The sequence below is a fragment of the Miscanthus floridulus genome, chromosome 2 (genome assembly GCF_019320115.1).
Source record: "Miscanthus floridulus cultivar M001 chromosome 2, ASM1932011v1, whole genome shotgun sequence".
NCBI classification, from domain to species: Eukaryota; Viridiplantae; Streptophyta; class Magnoliopsida; order Poales; family Poaceae; genus Miscanthus; species Miscanthus floridulus.
The window spans coordinates 17,378,670-17,397,982 of record NC_089581.1 but is presented as its reverse complement, the minus strand read 5'-3'; the positions used below and the strand labels follow the sequence as shown (position 1 = coordinate 17,397,982).

Below are 19,313 nucleotides of genomic sequence, written 5' to 3'. Positions count from 1 at the left end.
AACCTATTATTTTTTTTAAGAAAGAATTTTTAGCTTGAACTATCAATACTAGCCTAATTGATTGCTGGAATGGAACTTGATGTAACTGGCAGGGACCGCTTATATAGAACGCTTGTAGGGAACCGGAAACCAACCTGCTCTGCTAGGGAAACGACCCCGGAGACCAGCCTGATAGACTATATCTATGAACTTCAAATAAGTCCCTACTTTCCTAATAAGGGTACTGGCTCGCGAGGAGAAAAAGAATGGCCCTACAAACTCCTAAAATCAATGTCTGGAAGTCCTTTTAAGATAGGTTAATATAAGATATGCTATGCTTAACACTTAGGCTTAGCAAGAGGGACTGGCGCGTGAGACCGAGATCGCCATAGATTGATTGTGCAGGCAGGTAATACTCATTTTAACTAGAAAGAGGATATTATACATGAGTACTGGTTATAGTCACACTCCCAAACTCCCGAGAAGTCTTTTTTACTTAACTCTAGGACTTGCTATAAGGATGGATTGCTTTTACCCTAGAACCCTCTATCCCGATCTCGAATTGCGCTTGGCGCCCCCAGGTTGGGCACAAACCCAGGTAGCCCCTAAACCCGGGCTCAGTCAAGAGCGGCATCTGAATCCCGCTGCAATCCCTCCTGCGCAGGTGGAGAAAAAGGGGCAAAATCTCAGTGGCCGACCTAATATGTTGGCTCCACTACCCGAATCTATTCCCCTTAATCCTCCAAGCCAATCAATGCCCCATACCCTTATCATGGTCAGTCTCATCTTTAGTGACTCCCGTGGTAAGGGGTCGAGGGAAGTGGTGTGGTGGGCCCCCTCACTTTTTTTGGAAAGAAGACAGGACCAACGAGAAATTCTTTTGCATTTTTGGAAGAAATCTTCTGAAGATGTCTCTTCTAGTAAGAATAGAGAAGATGTCTCATCTAGTAAGAATACACTTATTTGTGATCCTCCCTCTGTGACTGCTATTCCTATACTATCAGAAAGTAGACTATCCTAAGATTCGGGTTGCGATCCTCAAGGAAATAAGCTTGAATCTAAAAAAGACTATTAGAGTGGGGAAACTTATAGCTACCTGCTCTTTCATTGAAATGAACGAATTACTGCCAGTAATCTGAGAATTCATTGGTTCAAGGTGATGACACACCGCCTTTTGGCTTGGTTCAAGCCAGCTTTCCAGCTATCCAATTACCGTGAGAGCTCTTGGACTGTTAGACCAAGTAAAGGTATTTGTCCCTTCCCCTTACGAGCCTGTGGGTGAAAGTGCCCCTCCAATTGCACAAGTCTCTCCAGTCCCAACAAGGGAAAATCAATCCAGTTAGCCAATTTTGGAAAGCTTTTTAAAGTGCATTACTAAATAAAGTTCTCTTTCGGCCATTGAGCAAGAGCAAGTATTCAAGCAGGAGTAGAAAGCTTCGATGCATTGGAAGTTCGTTCTTCTACCTGCGAGTTCTGTTACAGCAATTGGGAGTACCCTTTTCACCGCAAGTTCTCTTACATTTAGTAAGCCAGCGGCGAGGGTGCCAACTCTTACGAGATCTCACCCCGATTATAGTGAGTGCTTATCCCTTGATCTTCCCTTGGAGTGCCAATTGTATAAGAAAGTCTTAAGCAAGTATATTGAAAATCTTAAGCTCATCTAGTGCCAGTGCACGTCACTCTATTCCCTTAGGGAAGCAGGTCAGCAAGTGGGACTTTAGGTAAGAAAGAATCGTTCTATCTGGACTCTTTTTATAGGGTGTCGCATTCATTCCTCATGGGAGTGTAGGATTTCGAGGATCTACGCTATGAGGTAAGAGTTCTTTGTATGCCTTTCTTTGTGGGTCACCAGTGCAAGGGAAAGTTTTTACATAGTTGTTTTGTTGGGGTGGAAGATGAAATAAAGAATAGGGTAGTAAGGAAATTGAATTAATGGCAAGGGACATAACATATTAGCTAGCCATTATAGTTAGATGCTGAGGAAGGGAGGGAGGGAGAGGAAGACTCTCGGGGAAGACAGGGTTTCTCTGCGTAGAAGTATTATCGGAAATGAAAAGAGATAGCTCCTCAGCCTTATATTAGAAGAGATAGGTGCTCAGTGTAATATCCTAGAATCTAGGAATAGATTTGATTACTGATCTGTTATTTCTTTTCTTACTTCTCTGTTAATACTATGCGATCACTAATGTGTGATTAACTCACATACAAAGTAGGCATATGTCTACTAAGTTGATTCCCTTCAATCTCTAGCCGTACTAAGTAGACTAGGGATAAAATAGCTCTCTACCACTACAGTATAGAGCCCTAGGGTAGGTGTTTCAACTATAAAAATGGAAATCCCAACCAACCTTAAAATATTGATTAAATATACAATCATGACAACCGATTTAGTCCGTCTGTGGGATTTGTATTCTAAGTTCGAAAAGTCTCTATTACACAAGAGAGGTTTCTCTAATGTATTCCAAGTACCGGATATTCAATGTAGTACATCAGTGGAATCTGGAAATAGAACATTATTGTCCAAAGTAGTGGGTTTATATCAAAAGTTATTATCTAAGAATAGTCTGTATATTAGATCAAATGATATTATCTCTAATGGACCGTATATATTCCAATCGTTAAATGATCAACTAGGATATCATAGTAAGTTATATATGGATTCATTAAATAATAAAGATTTGATTCATCAAATTTCATATGAAGTTTATGATCCTATATTAAGGGGTGCTAATTTTCTTTGGAGTTCTCCTATTGTCACTTTTAACGCAACATTAAATCAATGGAAGTTTCATTCTTGGAAAGATTTGCTATCTTTAAAACAATTTACACCCGGGATAGATGTTGGTAATAAGTGGTTAGAAAAAGTGTTATGGCCTGCCTATAAAAGAGCGTTATCAAAACGATATTATTATATATCCGATAATTTAACCAATTGTTTGGTAAAAATGACTACTTTATCATCTATGGATGGAGGAATCACCAATGTATATGGTAGTATTTTCGCACTTGTCAGAGTTGGTTTATACACTACTGTTTGGTACAAGTTTCTACCTTTTCATATAGATATTCCACCAGATCAACTGCTTTATATGTCGTGGGATTACTTTCTCAATGAGAGTGCAATTGTGCCTGGGTATACTAAGATAACACTGCAGGAAACTAAAGATATATCAGACATAGTGATGTCAATCCGGGGAGATACTCCTTTTCCCTTTGATGAGAATACTTTCAACGATATGGCTATGTTGCAAGATGTCCTACCACCAGAAGAACCAGCAATACAAATACCGATGGATAATATAGACAGAAAATGGAGAGTAGGTGTTAGTTTAGGTATCGTGATAGCATTCAGTGTAGTTATTGGTCTATATCCAAACTAACCAACGAGAACACTGGATGAACGAACTCTGTTCTTCTAGCCCTTCAGTGAAATACTACTTAGACTAACAACTTTCAAATATTTCATTTTCAAGTGAGCTAGAAGGGTATGTCAGAGCAGGTTGACAGGCTAGAAAGTAAGCCAGGCTAGTTAGATCTTCTCTTATAAAGCTTAGGAAACTGGATAGCAATAAAGCCATTTCCAAGAAAGTCTTCCCCTATAATCGAGAAAGCCGTCCAATAGCAAACCTAACCCCTGCCTAGACAAATAGAGTAGAGGCAAAACCTATTATTTTTAGAAAGGATAACTGATCAAAGAGACGTAGCTTTTTTCTCTCTTTCCTTCTTTCCACCAAGCTTCTTTATTGGAGTTGACTTATAGTGGTTGGTTCTTGCCTTGTAGGGAGTTGGGAGGCCTACTGTCCGAATTCGAACTGGGTGCAACGGAACTCGCTAAGGCTCCATTCAAAGAAAAAAAGAATGGAATAGGACGAGGCGTGGCAGATCATCTAGAATCTGGTCGGACTAATGCGCACCGGCAATCCATAGTAGAAGTTCTTTACAGGTTTGGTTTTCCTATTTCTCACTTGGCGACCAAGCTCAAGAAGAAGCAATCAAAGGATGTCTATCTTCGTTCTCCTTACCATAAAGTCTATTTATTATTGGATCCGCCCGAAGTCGATTGGAAAAGATGAAGACAAGGAAGAGCCATTCTTCATACATAGGAGCGAGTGGTCGAAATGGAAAGCGGACAAACGAAACGGAATTCTGTACAACTATAGGGTTCGGTTCTTTCTTCTGTCCCAGGTCCTTTCTTCTCTTGCAGATCTTTCTTTGAGAGATAGACGCTGTTCTCTGCCATACTGTGGCTGTGCACTTTAGCACTTCTTCTTTCACTTGGTTTTTCTTCCTTCCCTTCGGTACTCCTTAACTCGGAGATACTCCTTCGGTACTACTTGGCTACTACTTGAACAGAAGGGATTACAGACCGGGCTTTCGAGTAGCGGGATTTGAGACCTGAAGTCAGATATTGCACTAGAAATGGAATAGAGGAGGAAGAGGTGACTGCTAGGTAGGCAGTAGTAGCGCATGCTGGAAAGCTAGTCAAGGTTGTTCGACAAAGCACATTAGCAAAGGTAGTTATTTCAGTAACTTTATCTGGTTTCAATCCTTCCGTTACGAGATATCCTTTCGTACAACGGTAAGGTTTTCCTCGGCAACCCCTAGGCCAATATGACTACGAGACGAGCAAACGCTATTGATATACCTATCCGAAAAGTATCGCGATATCCAGTCCTAGAACTGCCCTATCCCTAAGCTGCTCCCAGACTACTAGGAATGGCGAATGGTTCGATTGAGGCTAACGCTGGAGCGAGTACTCCCCTGAGCACCTGACCCCTTCCTTATCGGTATCCCTAATCGAATCCTACAGGGCAAAGGTATCTTTTGTTTCAATTCGAACAACGGCCTTCCTCGGAACGAGCGAAACCTACGCATTAGCGAACGTACGAACCTACGCATAATAACCTTATCCAATCCCTACTCCTTGCTTTTTGTTTGAATGAAAAATCAATTCAGAGGAGAAGGAGAGAAACCGATACCCCTACAGCGTAAAGAAAGGAATGAAACAAAATGAAATGGGAAGACAAGGTGAGGGTGCCAACTTAAAGTAGTGGAATTGCCAAGCCTATCCTACTTGTGTGTGATCAACTGAAAGCCTTTCCTATTTTTCTAATTTCCTTATTTACTTTATTGAAATTTCATAGAAGAGCTGGTACAAGCCTACTTCTTTCTTTCCTTCGGCTTTAGTAAATCAATAAAAATAGGAGGATTCGGATTCCTTCTGCTTGCTTTTTGCCTTGGCTTGGAAAGAGTGATACACTACTACTTTGGGTTCTACACTACGGCATGTTACGCGACCTCATTAGTTCATGAAATATTGTATTATGGTACGCCAATACTTGCTTAAAATACCTACTTCGGTTCCCTGCTAACGGCTACGACTACGGCTATGGTTCTTAATCGAATCCAATAACGGAACGGCGGCCCATCGATATCCTTTCCCTCAATACCGGTATCATACCAAGGAAGCAGGCATTGGCAAAGAGTTCATCTTTATCCTGCCCTCGGCATCCTATGCACGTACGAATTATCTAGTTGTATCCTAGCGATAAGTAGCACTAGCGTTAGTAGAACAAGCAACGGCGCCTCTGTTTCCTATTCCTAGCGAACTAAATCAATTAAATAGACCAGGGCTAGGAAAATCAATCAATTATCTAGTTGTAGACGTCAACAATTAGGATCGGAACAGCAGCGTGATCAAGGCAGGTTGCTTCCTATCCTATCCTAGGTTTCCTATTGGAGGTTCGGTTCATCCAAAGCAAAGGGGGTTATCAACCTAATCCTCTACCCAGTTCCCAAGGCTCCTTCCAAGAACGCCTACCTAGCGCGCGCTCCTTCCTATTATGCCTAGGTACGGCCCTTTCCCTAGCGCTAGTTTCACCCTTTTAGTCGATATGACGAGCTTTAGACCTATCGCTATCCCTTATCCCGAGGGAGCTGCCCCGAAGCCATGGCCTATAGGTGCTTGGTGCCCAAGGTGCCAATTAATAGCTCGGTTTCGGCAAAGAAGAAGATAATATAAAGTCTAAGGGCACTTATAAAAGGAAGGATAAAAAACCAACCTATATGAATTCTGCTGGATACTGGTAGCAATACCAGTTTTCTTGATTCGTTGATTCAGATACCTTGTTTAAAAAAAACATACCCATGGTAATTACAGTAGAGCAAATGGACAGAAGATGTACAGTGAGGCGCGTAGCGGTACAGACAGGGTCAAATGCGAAATTGGGGATCCTAGACCTTTTTAACCTCGTGCGAGAGAAATCCGACAAAGACACAAAAGAGGTATAGTAAGTGGAATAGGAAGATTCAACGACTAGTGGTAGAAAGCAACCATAGTACTACTAGTGGTAGAAAGCTTACTACTATTTATCTTCACTTGTGTTCCTCTCTCGATGAGAGTAAGAATTCTCCTACTACCAAGAGTGAGAATTCAGCGACTAACAAGTGGTATCAGAGCCGTAGTATCCTGTAGCCTGAGCATCTCCTGCTCATCCCCTTGCCCAGCCACGCAACAGCCCCAGCTGAGAGTAGCAGCAGCTCCGGCCGCTCCTGTTCACTCCTCTCCCAGCTCGTCTGAAGCAGCCCTCTCCCCACGCAGCAGCCCCCCGGTAGCGCGTCATGTCCGCAGGGCAGTCTCAGCGCTCGGTCGCCTCGAGCACGCGGCGTCGGCAGGAGGCCGAACTTGCCGCAGCAGAGGAACGCGAGCGAGCGGCGGCAGAGACCGCTGCGGCGGCGGCAAGGGCGTCAAGGTTGGCAGCGGCGGAGCTGGCAGCAGCCAGAGCGGAGGCGGAAGCGGCGGCGGCGGCGAATGCATCGCGTGCGGCGGCGACGGAGGTCGAGGCTCTGCGCGGCAGCATCGGCAGCTCCATTTCCGCTGACGACACCGCCGACGCAGACCTCGAGCTGCTAGAGAGGGAGGCAGCGCGAGCGCGGGCGGCGCAGTGGGCAGCCGCGCACGTCCATGAGCGTGGCGGCAACCCAGACAGGCGCGGACGCGCTGGCGGCGCTCCTGGAGGAGGCGCGCACGGCGGTGGCGCTCCTGGGGCAGCCGCGCACGCCCACGAGCGCGGCGGCAGCCCAGACAGGCGCGGATGCGCCGGTGGCGCTCCTGGAGGAGGCGCGCACGGCAACGGTGGCGGACGGGTCGATGGAGAGCGCGGCCTTCACAGGCAGCGTGGCTCTCTCTCCCCGGATCGGTAACGACGGGTCGATGGAGAGCGCGGCCTTCACAGGCAGCGTGGCTCTCTCTCCCCGGATCGGTACCGTGGTTACCACGGGCTCCAGGCTGTTGTCAGGGACGTCGGTCCCGGCGGTGGGTGGCCTACCCTCACCAAGACCAACTACGTCGAGTGGGTTGCGGTGATGAGGGTAAAGCTCCAGGTGCGGCACATGTGGGAGGCAGTCCGGTATGGCGACGTCGACTACGACCTAGATCGACGAGCGCTGGATGCTCTCATCGCTGCAGTCCTGCCCGAGATGCAGTTCTCGCTTACCAGCAAGCGGACTGCCAAGGAGGCTTAGGACGCCATCGCTGCGGCACGCATCGGCAGCGACCGCGCCCGCAAGTCCACGCTGCAGGCACTTCGCAAGGAGTGGGAGAACCTGGCCTTCAAGCCAGGTGAGGACGTTGATGACTTTGCTCTCTGTCTCAACACTCTGTTGCAGAAGATGGTGCAGTTCGACGACGACACCTACGACGAGGAGAGAGCTGTCGAAAAGCTCTTCCGCTGCGTCTCCGAGAAGTACAAGCAGATGGCTCGCTCGATCGAGTCGCTGCTGGATCTCTCCACGATGTCGATCGAGGAGGCGATAGGTCGCCTCAAGGTCGTCGACAGTGATGAGCCACAGTCCCTCTCGAGGCCCATCACCACTGGCGGGAAGCTCCTTCTCACTCGGGAGCAGTGGCTTGCCAGCCAGGGTGACCGGAGGAAGGGGGAGCCTTCTTCCGCGACAGGCGGCCGCAAGCGTGGCAAGCCGCGCAAGGCGCGCAGAGACGCCCAGGCCGGGGCGCGAGGACGTGCCGAGGGTGATGCCCGCGGAGGCGCCCAGGGCGGCGCCGCCGGCAGGCACAAGCCGGCACGAGACGACACCTGCCGCAACTGCGGCCAGCTTGGCCATTGGGCCAAGGACTGTCGACAGCCACGACGCGGCCAGGCCCACGTCGCACAGGCGGAGGAGGAGCCGGCTCTGTTCATGGCACATGCCAGCATCGAGCTACCTCCAGCGGCACCGGCCGCAGCGGCTCTCCTCCACCTCGACGAGCCAAAAGCACACGCCCTCCTCGGCGACAGCTCCGGCAACGACAAGACTGACGGGTGGTGCCTCGACACCGGCGCCACCCATCACATGACCGGTCGACGGGAGTTCTTCACCGAGCTTGACTCTAGCGTTCGAGGCTCCGTCAAGTTTGGGGATGCCTCCGGCGTGGAGATCAAGGGCGTCGGCTCCGTCATCTTCACCACCGTGTCTGGTGAGCACAGGCTGCTCACCGGAGTCTACTACATCCCCGCGTTGAGGAACTCCGTCATCAGCTTGGGACAGCTGGATAAGAACGGTTCGCGCGTGGTGGTTGAGGACGGAGTCATGAGGATTTGGGATCGTCGTCGTCGCCTTCTTGCCAAGGTATCCAGAAGCGCAAATCGACTCTACGTTCTTAACGTGCAGGTGGCACAACCCCTCTGTCTCGCTGCTCGTCGGGACGACGAGGCGTGGCAGTGGCACGAGCGTTTCGGGCACCTTCACTTTGAGGCCCTGAAGCGGCTCAGTGCCACGGAGATGGTGCGAGGCCTGCCGTGCCTCGACCATGTGGAGCAGCTCTGCGACGTCTGCGTGTTGACGAAGCAGAGGCGACTCCCCTTTCCCCAGCGGGCGAGCTTTCGAGCCAAGGAGAGGCTCGAGCTTGTGCACGGGGACTTGTGTGGCCCGGTGACACCGGCCACACCGGGAGGACGACGCTACTTCCTGCTGCTCGTCGACGACCTCTCCCGCTACATGTGGGTGATGGTCCTCGGCAGCAAGAGAGAGGCTGCGGACGCCATCAGGCGCGCGCAGGCTGCTGCGGAGGCGGAGTGCGGCCGCAAGCTGCGCGTGCTGCGCACCGACAACGGCGGTGAATTCACGGCGGCTGAATTCGCGTCGTACTGCGCTGACGAGGGCATTCAGCGCCACTACTCCACGCCGTACAGCCCGCAGCAGAACGGCGTCGTCGAGCGGCGCAACCAGACGGTTGTGGGGATGGCTCGGGCCCTCCTCAAGCAGAGGGGGATGCCGGCTATCTTCTGGGGAGAGGCGGTGGTGACGGCCGTCTACATCCTCAACCGCTCGTCTACCAAGGCGCTCGACGGCAGGACGCCGTACGAGGCTTGGCATGGGCGCAAGCCGGCGGTCTCCCACTTGCGGGTCTTCGGCTGCCTCGCATTCGCCAAGGAGCTTGGCCACATCAGCAAGCTCGACGACAGGAGCACTCCGGGAGTGTTCATCGGCTACGCGGAGGGCTCGAAGGCCTACCGCATCCTCGACCCGAAGACAGCGTGTGCGCACGGCGCGCGACGTTGTGTTCGACGAAGGGCGAGGATGGGCGTGGGACAAGGCAGTGGACGACGGCTCGGCTCCGACGTACGACGACTTCACTATCGAGTACGTCCACTTCGAGGGAGCTGGGGGAGTAGGCAGTTCTTCTTCGGCGAGCGCGTCTACCCCAGTCTCCGAGCCTCCACCGACCCCGGCACCTGCTACTCCGACAGCACCACGCTCTCCAGCCAGGACCTCGACTGCGATGAGCTCTTCGCCGGCTCCACCACAGCCGGCAACGCCACGCACTCCAGCACCGACAGGCACCACTCCGGGCACGTCTACTCCACCACCAGCTCGTGTCGAGCACGGCCCGGTTGAGCTCGCTACTCCGCTCTCTCACGACGAGGAGCGCGTCGACGCGTACCACGACGGTGAGCCGTTGCGGTACCGTACGGTGGAGAACCTTCTCGACGACCAGCCGGTGCCGGGACCGGTGCCTCACGACCTGGAGGCGCAGTTGCACCTTGCGTGTGACGACGGCGAGCCTCGGTCGTTTGCAGAGGCCGAGAGACACGCGGCATGGCGCGCCGCAATGTAGTTGGAGATGGATGCGGTTGAGAAGAACCGCACCTGGGAGCTTGCTGACCTTCCTCGTGGTCACCGCGCGATCACCCTTAAGTGGGTGTACAAGTTGAAGAGGGATGAAGCCGGCGCCATCGTCAAGCAAAAGGCTCGCTTGGTGGCACGAGGTTTCGTGCAGCAGGAGGGGGTCGACTTCGACGACGCTTTTGCTCCCGTGGCACGGATGGAGTCCGTGCGACTCCTTGCGCTAGCTGCCCAGGAGGGCTGGCGTGTTCACCACATGGACGTCAAGTCGGCGTTCCTTAACGGCGACTTGAAGGAGGTCTACGTGCACCAGCCGCCGGGATTTGCGATCCCCGGCAAGGAGGGCAAGGTGCTCCGCCTGCGCAAGGCCCTCTATGGCTTGCGGCAGGCACCGAGGGCGTGGAATGCCAAGTTGGATTCCACGCTAAAGGGGATGGGCTTCGAGCAAAGCCCGCACGAGGCGGCCATCTACCGACGGGGCAATGGAGGAAATGCCCTGCTGGTGGGTGTCTACGTCGACGACTTGGTGATCACCGGCACCAAGGATGCGGAGGGGGCGGCATTCAAGGAAGAGATGAAGGTCACCTTCCAGATGAGTGACCTGGGGCCTCTCTCCTTCTACCTGGGAATCGAGGTGCACCAGGATGACTCCGGGATCATGCTTCGACAGACCGCCTACGCCAAGCGCGTCGTTGAGCTAGCTGGGCTCACCGACTGCAACCCAGCTCTCACTCCGATGGAGGAGAGGCTGAAGCTGAGCCGCGACAGCACGACGGAGGAGGTGGACGCTACACAGTACCGGCGCCTTGTGGGGAGCCTTCGCTACCTCGCCCACACACGGCCGGACTTGGCATTCTCCGTCGGCTACGTTAGTCGGTTCATGCAGCGACCGACGACGGAGCACCAGCAGGCTGTGAAGAGGATCATCCGCTACGTTGCGGGGACTCTCGACCACTGCCTCTACTACCCGAGGTGTCCTGGGGCGGCACACTTCGTCGGGTACAGCGACAGCGACCACGCCGGCGACATCGACACCAGCAAGAGCACGAGCGGGATCCTCTTCTTCCTCGGCAAGTGCCTCGTTAGCTGGCAGTCGGTCAAGCAGCAGGTGGTGGCCCTGTCCAGCTGCGAGGCCGAGTACATAGCGGCCTCCACTGCTTCGACTCAGGCGCTCTGGCTCGCTCGACTGCTTGGTGATCTCCTCGGCAGAGACACTAGAGCGGTGGAGCTCAGGGTGGACAGCAAGTCCGCTCTGGCCCTGGCAAAGAACCCCGTGTTCCACGAACGCAGCAAGCACATCCGGGTGAGGTACCACTTCATCCGAGGCTGTTTGGAGGAAGGGAGCATCAAGGCGAACTACATCAACACCAAGGACCAGCTTGCGGACCTGCTCACCAAGCCCCTTGGGAGGACCAAGTTCCTTGAGCTCTGCTCCAGGACCGGGATGGTTCAACTCTCCCACAAGACGACGCACAAGACTTAGGGGGAGAATGATGGATAAGTCATGTGTGGCTGGTCTTTGTGGGGCTGTTGTTGCTCACATGGTCCTTGTGGCTGTTTTTCTGTTTTTAGGACAGCATCTTAGACTAGAGGACAGCATCTTAGAGGACAGCATCTTAGACTAGAGGACAGCATATTAGCATCTTAGACTAGCATCTTAGACTAGCATCTTGGCATATGCTTGGCTGGCTAGCAGCCTATAAATATGTAACCCCAACCCCTCAGGTTGGTATGGCATTTGTGTGAGCTTGTGTGAGAAATAGACAAGAAAATTGCCCCAACTCCTAGTGTCATCCTCTCTCGATGAGAGTAAGAATTCTCCTACTACCAAGAGTGAGAATTCAGCGACTAACAAATATTAGTCATTTCTACAGCACTGAGACTAGCATAGGTGTCAACCAAAGGGGCTATACATGGCAACTTCTAATAGGAGATCTACAGGATATTTTCAGACAGGTATGGCATATATGATCCCAAAGTTCTGTAGTCTGTACCATCTATAGTTGAAATTTCTAAGAATTACATTAAACACCAAAGGCCAAAGTATCGCAACTAGCTGAGATTTTTGGACGGGCATTAAGTCCTAGAAATGGTTGGGCTAAATAGAGTTCAATCTTCCTACAGTTAGTTGCACTCCTAAAATAAGTTTACCTGCACTGAGTGTTGCCCTGCCCTCGTCACCTTCCAATTTCCAGACTTCAACAAGGTCAAATCCACATTCCAGCTGCATTAAGCAATAAACCATCAATCCATGACTTTAAATTATTAGGGTATTTTAGGACCAAAATGGACTGTGTGTAGTATCACCAGTTCATCAACAATCAAAGGGGCACTAAATTATGACAATAGGCAACATGCTATTAACAGATGATCAAATAGATCACAACATCAAAGTATACCTTTTCCATTGCTGATCTCATATGGTTTTCCAAGCTTCTTGCTCTCATTTGTTTTGAGCCACGCAAGAGGCATAAGCCCAAATTCAGCATAGGTTCGATTTCATCCCTTGATTCAAGAGATTGGCACGTTTCCATGAGTTTCTCCACATGCGTCATTAAGTTGATTTTGTTATCACAGAGCCTGCATAAATATTGGACATCCAAGGCAAAAACTCCCCCAACAGTTCCAGCCATGTAACTTCGAAGAGCACAATTAATGTGTGCAGAATGCCCACATATTAAGTTCTCTTCCACAACTGCCTCACATTTTATGAAGCTGTAACCTCCAAAAGAATAGTCAATGGTTTTGTTACAGAGAAGGCAGCAGCACTCACGACAGAAACCAGGCTCTTTGCAGCAGATATTACAAGCCCGTGCTGGTGATGATTCAACAAAACCTTCTCTTTCAAGATTGCACAAGCTATTCCTAGTCTTGCAGAGACCACCTGGATCAGCCACCACAGGTTCAGGTTCAGGTTCATTGCGCCTCACTTGCTGGGTGCCTGAAAATACTTAGGTATTAACGAGCAGCACAAAGGAAGCAATCTGAAATTCACAAAAAAAGGAAGCAATCTGAAAAAGAATAGTAGTAACCATACAGAAACAACTGTGTACATGATGTATCTTGTAATCCATTAACCCCCACCCCACGCGCGTGTGCGCGCGCACACAAACACAAATCACCATTCACCAGATGTAGGCCCTGTTTGGAACCGATTGTAATCGGATTCCTGGGCGTCCCACCGCGAGAATCGGGAAAATCCCACCAAACGCCTAGCGATGGCCGTGATTCTAGCGACCACCTGTGAGGGGAAAAATCGGGAAATGAACTACACCGCCGATTTCCCGTATCGCGGCCTCGGAGCCACGGATGGGATACCGCACCCGCGGTCACAGATCGCAGTTCCAAACAGGGCCGTAACATCAAGCAATTTCTAGTCTAGATGTACGAAGGGAAAAAAATAGAAAATCAGATCAGATATTTCATTACAGGCAAAATGTGATCTCCTGTGCTGGGGAAGGAGATAGCGCCGCTTCACTTCGGAGCGCGGTACTAGGTAGAAGGGCGTCATCGGCAGCAAGAGTTGGTTGGAAGCACCGGGTGGAAGGGTTGGCGGCTAGGGTTTGAGGATTGGGAGATGTAAGGGAGGGCTTTCTAGACCAACCATATATAGAGTACAAGGTCACTGGAATGTTGTATGGCAGTATGGGCTTAAAACTTATACATGCAAAAAAAAAAGTGTCGAAAACACGCAAGATATGGAGAATACAGGATGGGCCCAAAACTTATACAATGACAGGGGCCCAAACAAGCCCACATCTAAAAACGATTTAAATATCAAAATATTTCCCAATTAAGATGTGAACACAGAAAGCTTTCTGAACGGACCAAAGTCAGACATGATTTTAAATAAAAATGTTGCAAGGACACTAAATTGTATCCACCAATAAAGGTAATTGTAAAAGGAGATTCCATTCGCAACAACTGCAGATGTGGAAAGGGTGAGAGAATAGCGGCATCGCAAAGAAACGTTATACTACATACATGACTGTGTGGCCACTTCCTCATAAACTTTATTATTTACCGCGCACAATTGGATATGCAACCCCTGCTTTTTATCTTAGTAAAATCAAATGCTCAACTTGGCAAAATGGGTCACCTTGCTTGGGGAATTGAGTTATATGGTCAGGGAGGAACTACAGTTAAGAATACAAGGGTATGCTTCAAAAGGACCATGTTTTTAACTGCAGATGCGTAAGGTGGAGTTATGGTGAATTGGTGATGTATTAGGTGCAGCACAGTAGCTACAGTTGTAGGAAGACAAAGTTCACTAAGACGTACATATATACCTACAAACATAAGATCTAACATACTAAGGCCACTACAACAAATGAAAGTAGTGGAAGGTCCATGGGCATATTCAGAAAGCAGTGTTACATATTAACTGGTGCTAGAAAAATCAGATACAAGATCCAACATACCTACACACCCTTTACTATACCTAATATTGCGCAGATGTATAAAGAAATAATTATGAAACAATTGGCTTCCAAAGAAGTGTCCGCAGGTGCTGCTATAAACCCCACAACTGTACATGCTCACTAAAACAGCTATTTATAATAACAGCTTTCAGAACCTCAATGAACTACTATCTAAAGCACTAATTACATGACAACTGAACAACATAAAAATGCAACAGAAAGGTTTAACCTTTTTGGATCCTGTATCCTTCAGCAGGGATCTTCCAGATAAACATAGAAAAGAATGTGCTAGGATCGACATCCGGAAATTCTCTCTTAACAAATTCTTCAACTTGTACTCTACTTGCAAATCCTAACTTCTTAGGAGCAGCGTCACGAAAACGGGATGGCGGCGTAAGATACCTGTTCACAGTTGGATCCATCCAAATAGTCAACAGCAGACACAAACTTCCTTTTTTTTTGTGGCACAATCAATATAGAACGAATAAATTGACCGCAAATCTTAGCTTGTCCTAATGCAAAAATAAGGAATTGATACATTCTATTCATTTTTACTCTTTACATAGTGCTACTTAAATTCATATCAAACATATCCGGACATATAGGAGCATCACCTGTCAGCCCAATGGCCTGCTCCAGAAGCCCTGCTTCCAACTTTCCAGTGCCATATGTCTCCAGAGCGTGGCCAATTTTCAGGAGCATAGGGCAAACCTTTACCGTATGAATTGGCACGAACAGGTATGGCAACAATGCCATTATCAATTCTGCACGATTCTGACAAATCAAGTTCCACATTTGTTATCATCTCATCAGGGATCTGGACAAAGAAAGAGTCTCAATCAGAGCAAGGTAAAAATTGCACTAAATTCAGCCAAAAATGGTGATACTTTTTTTAGATAATGGAAGAAAGCATCCGGCTTCATCCCCACAAGCGAGGAATCAGGCCAAAATTATTACAGGACATAAATGCTTAAAACGAAACAGCCTCATACAACAAATAAACCCATGATGTCAATATCTCGCTAGAAAATCCTACACGTATAATACCAGTCTGGATAAAAGGAAACTTATCTCAGTCACCAAGTGAACCCTAACAGCGTGTTTTGTTCAAGGAACCATCTAGTGTGGAATGAGTTGATCCCTCATGGATTCACCTTAGCAAGGATTGGACAGACCTTTGATTTGGAGGAAGTGGTCGTCCGTTGATTTCCGAGGAGCCGGATGGTCACAGAAATTGACATGTTTACCAGCTTATGAGGGATTAGTCGGTGATGGATGGGTCTATTAGGTGATGCAAACCAAACAGCGTGGCTAGCTTAGGTTTTTGGATTCTGGACCATGCAGTGACGCAAACCAAACACACTTTAAACTCATTTCAGTCACCAATGAACCCTAATTCATTTCAGTCACCAAGTGTAACTACAATGGTTCATAATGATCTTTCCAAAGCTACTGTATTCGAGAAAACAAATATCTTTTCACAAATTACAGAAGCATTCAATCAATCCTTCATTGGTTGAGCGAATGAAATCAACAGAACAATTAATATATAGAATATATCAATGAAATTGTTAATGGAAAATTTTGCAAGATAACAACAGGTGGCATATAGGTAGTGGTTAATATAACTTATCTGTTTGAACAGAATTACAGAACTAGTGTTTATAGTAAAACTAGCGATAATGCATACATCAACAAATTGTAAGCATCATAAAACGGTATAAAAGGGTATCTAACTTACCACTAATAGCCGTGCTACCTTTTATGTATATAAAAGACACAAACCATCCAAAATAAGTAGTGCATAAAAGTGAACTAGACAAGTTGTCATGTACAAAATAGTAAGCGCTTTGTTATGTACCAGTACCGCGATGGTGCAAGAACAGATACATGATGTTATTATAAGTCTACATGCTTTGGTCTTCAGACAAGCATCCAGTGAGCAAAAGGACTTGCATCGACATTTGGCTCATAGCGAACCTTGTTGCAAATAAAGTAAGCCAAGTGTGGCAAAACTGTATGGTCTGCCACAACAACACAGTTGTAGCATACTTGGTAAAAAAACTCAGTTTGTAGCAAGTGAATCCTAAGGTTAAGGAAGCATGGCGGGCCATAATTTTGATAATCAAGTAAACATTTGCCAAAGAAAGCATGGCACGCCAAAATTTAAAGGTGGCAAAACTAGGCATCCTGGATCAATATTACCAAAGCATTTTCCTTGCTCAACCAGTGAGAACAAGTAAAATAAACTTAAACATGGTTAATAATTCATAAAGTCCAAATATCGATACCTCAATTTTGTCCACCTTCTTATCTGAACTTTTGGCAACAGCTGACTCCTTGCCATTTAATGGAGTACGATGAAGTCTCTCCTTTGGTGGTTCTGTTCGCGCCTTTTTCTTCGCGGTACCTTTTGAATTCTCGACATCTGGACGTTTCTCCCTATCCTTACCAAATAGCACCATTAACCTATCATAATGGTCAATCGTCTTCATCATCCATTTCTTTGCTTCCGGTTTTCTCTACAAAACAAAGCAGATGATTTATAGTGGGTCAGGGGCTTTCAATGTCTTTCTCCTCTTGAACAGATAAGTCAACGTCTATTCTTGACTGACTGATAGCACACACGAACCTCGATCAACTCCCTCCAAACATTTGGATCCGCATTGAATTTTCGGCTCTCTGAGCACCACCTAAACCGAGTATCTTCACCAAGGAGGTTCCTACACTCATGGAACGATTCCTTGATATACTTTAGGCGATTTTTTATATTGCTCCGGTCAATTGCCACCCCGAACTTATCACCGACACCATTGATGATGCTATCATATGCCACCGATGAGAATTTGGACTCACCCCTGTTCCCAAGGTCTTGCTGGTAAAGCAGCGAATCAATAAGATATGCGTTCATTTCTCCCGACCAGAAAACCGCGTCCCGGCCTGAAGCATGGCCGGGTTTATTGGGGGACATGGGGATTCCGTTGAACCTAAAATTCTTTAATAAACTTCACAGGAGCCTTTGAGCTCCGGCTGTGCTGATCCTACCCGAGGAAGAAAATCCTAACCAGATCACAGATAAATCGACTGATTAGTAGAGAGTGAGTGGGCACACAATTCCACAACTAATCGGATGGAGAATTCGAAACCAACTCGTCCCCGGAGCAATCCGCCCAGCTAAACCTACGATTACTCACCAGTTAAAGAGGAAATCACCCTATCGCCTGATTAACCAACATTCCACTTCAGAACCGAGGGAGAATCCGGGACTGACTGAGGAGCGGCCGGTGTAGGACCAGCCGGAGACAAGGTGGTGCTCGGCGTCGGCGGAGTTGGGGGCGACCGGGCGAGACTCGGGAGCGTCAGTTGTTGTTGTTGGGGAGAATTCCTCGTGTGCCGTAAAAAAAAAAATTGCAGTGCCGTGTGCCAAAGTTCAGCGCCCTTCAGTGTCACTGTTCTAATTTTTTTTTTTTTTTTTACCCTTCATATTATTGCCGTCAGTTTGGGCTCTAACGCCGTTAAATTGTAGGTGTAAAAAGTCAAAAATACCTTATGTCTAAATATGTCATTAATTTTTTTAGCATCTTAACGACTTTAAATGAAAAAACTCAAAACTAGAAAGTTGTATATCTCGTCGAGATCTATAATTTTCATATAAAAATTATTTTCATTTAATTACGTAAAAAAAGATATGATTTTTCTAAGATATTTTTTTTGTGAAATTAAATAAAGATAATTTTTATATGAAAATTATAGATCTCGACGAGATCTACAACTTTCTAGTTTTGAGTTTTTTTTTCATTTGAAGTCGTTAAGATGCTTAAAAAAATTAATGACATATTTAGACATAAGGGTATTTTCGACTTTTCACAACTGCAGTTTGACGGCGTTAGAGCCCAAACTGACGGTAGTGGCATGGAGGGCACAAAAAAATTAGAGCAGTGGCGCTGAAGACCGCTAAATTTTTTTAGAGGTACACAGGACATGACGATCTTTTTTAATGGCACACAATGAATTCCCCCGTTGTTGTTTGGTAGGGGCGTAGGGCCCTACTGCCCTAGGTTCTATATATGGAAAAGGGACGGCAATGTGCCGATGACCTATTCATCGTGTGTCCGGCTGTCCGCGTAGGCGAGAAAAGGCCGTTGGCAAAGCCTCTCCGGCTCTCGGTCTGTCCTTTTTCTTTTTTTTTTCTTCCTCGCACACGGCCCAATAGGCCAATAGGTCGTCTTTTTCTTCCACGCAAAAAAACTGATTTATCTCATTCAAACTACCCCTAATCTAAATTTCCTCCTTCATCAACGATAAAACCAGGTCCTCTAAAAAAATCAACGATAAAACCAGATGAAAATCGTACAAACAACCAGGTACCTCGTTTATTTAGAAGTGGTTTTTTCTTTAACATGGTGTAAATATGTAAGTGGTTTTGCCATGTGTTGATAAGGAAGTGATGTCCGATCATTTTTTTTTCTTCTTCTATGTGTTGGTTGGTTGCAATGTCACATCTTTGTCAACGTCCCTACATCGCAAAATCATTGACATATTAACGCCACGTCAGAGAAAACCCACTTCTAAATAAGGTAGGGGTTTATGCGGTTTCAATAGTTCAAGGAAACTCATACTAGGGATATAGTTGATGGGGGTAAATATAACTTTTTTCTCCTTCTTTCTCTAATTTCTCCGCATCGTTACGGTTGCACTTTTTCTCTGTGCTGGTACAGCCGCTCTTCGCTGCAAAGCAAGGATAAGAACGATTGATAGTTGATCGAAAAAATACTTTTATTAATTTGACTA

The 19,313-nt window shown here is 47.5% G+C and overlaps 1 protein-coding gene across 2 annotated transcripts in view; it reads right to left on the bottom strand.

Annotated features, from left to right (window-relative positions):
- Positions 1-17,927, bottom strand: part of LOC136518546 (uncharacterized) — a 39,302-nt gene extending 21,375 nt beyond the window's left edge. Inside the window, exons 1-7 of one of the 2 annotated variants that reach the window (XM_066512225.1) lie at positions 17,717-17,927; positions 17,155-17,582; positions 16,814-17,044; positions 15,137-15,339; positions 14,752-14,924; positions 12,501-13,042; positions 12,253-12,325 (exon numbers count right to left, since the gene is read on the bottom strand). In XM_066512225.1, coding sequence (XP_066368322.1) covers positions 12,253-12,325; positions 12,501-13,042; positions 14,752-14,924; positions 15,137-15,339; positions 16,814-17,044; positions 17,155-17,493 — 1,561 coding nt within the window. In that variant the 5' untranslated portion in view covers positions 17,494-17,582; positions 17,717-17,927. The remainder of the gene's footprint in view (positions 1-12,252; positions 12,326-12,500; positions 13,043-14,751; positions 14,925-15,136; positions 15,340-16,813; positions 17,045-17,154; positions 17,583-17,716) is intronic. The other variant, XM_066512230.1, reaches the window with a different exon arrangement.
- Between the last annotated feature and the right edge of the window lie 1,386 nt (positions 17,928-19,313).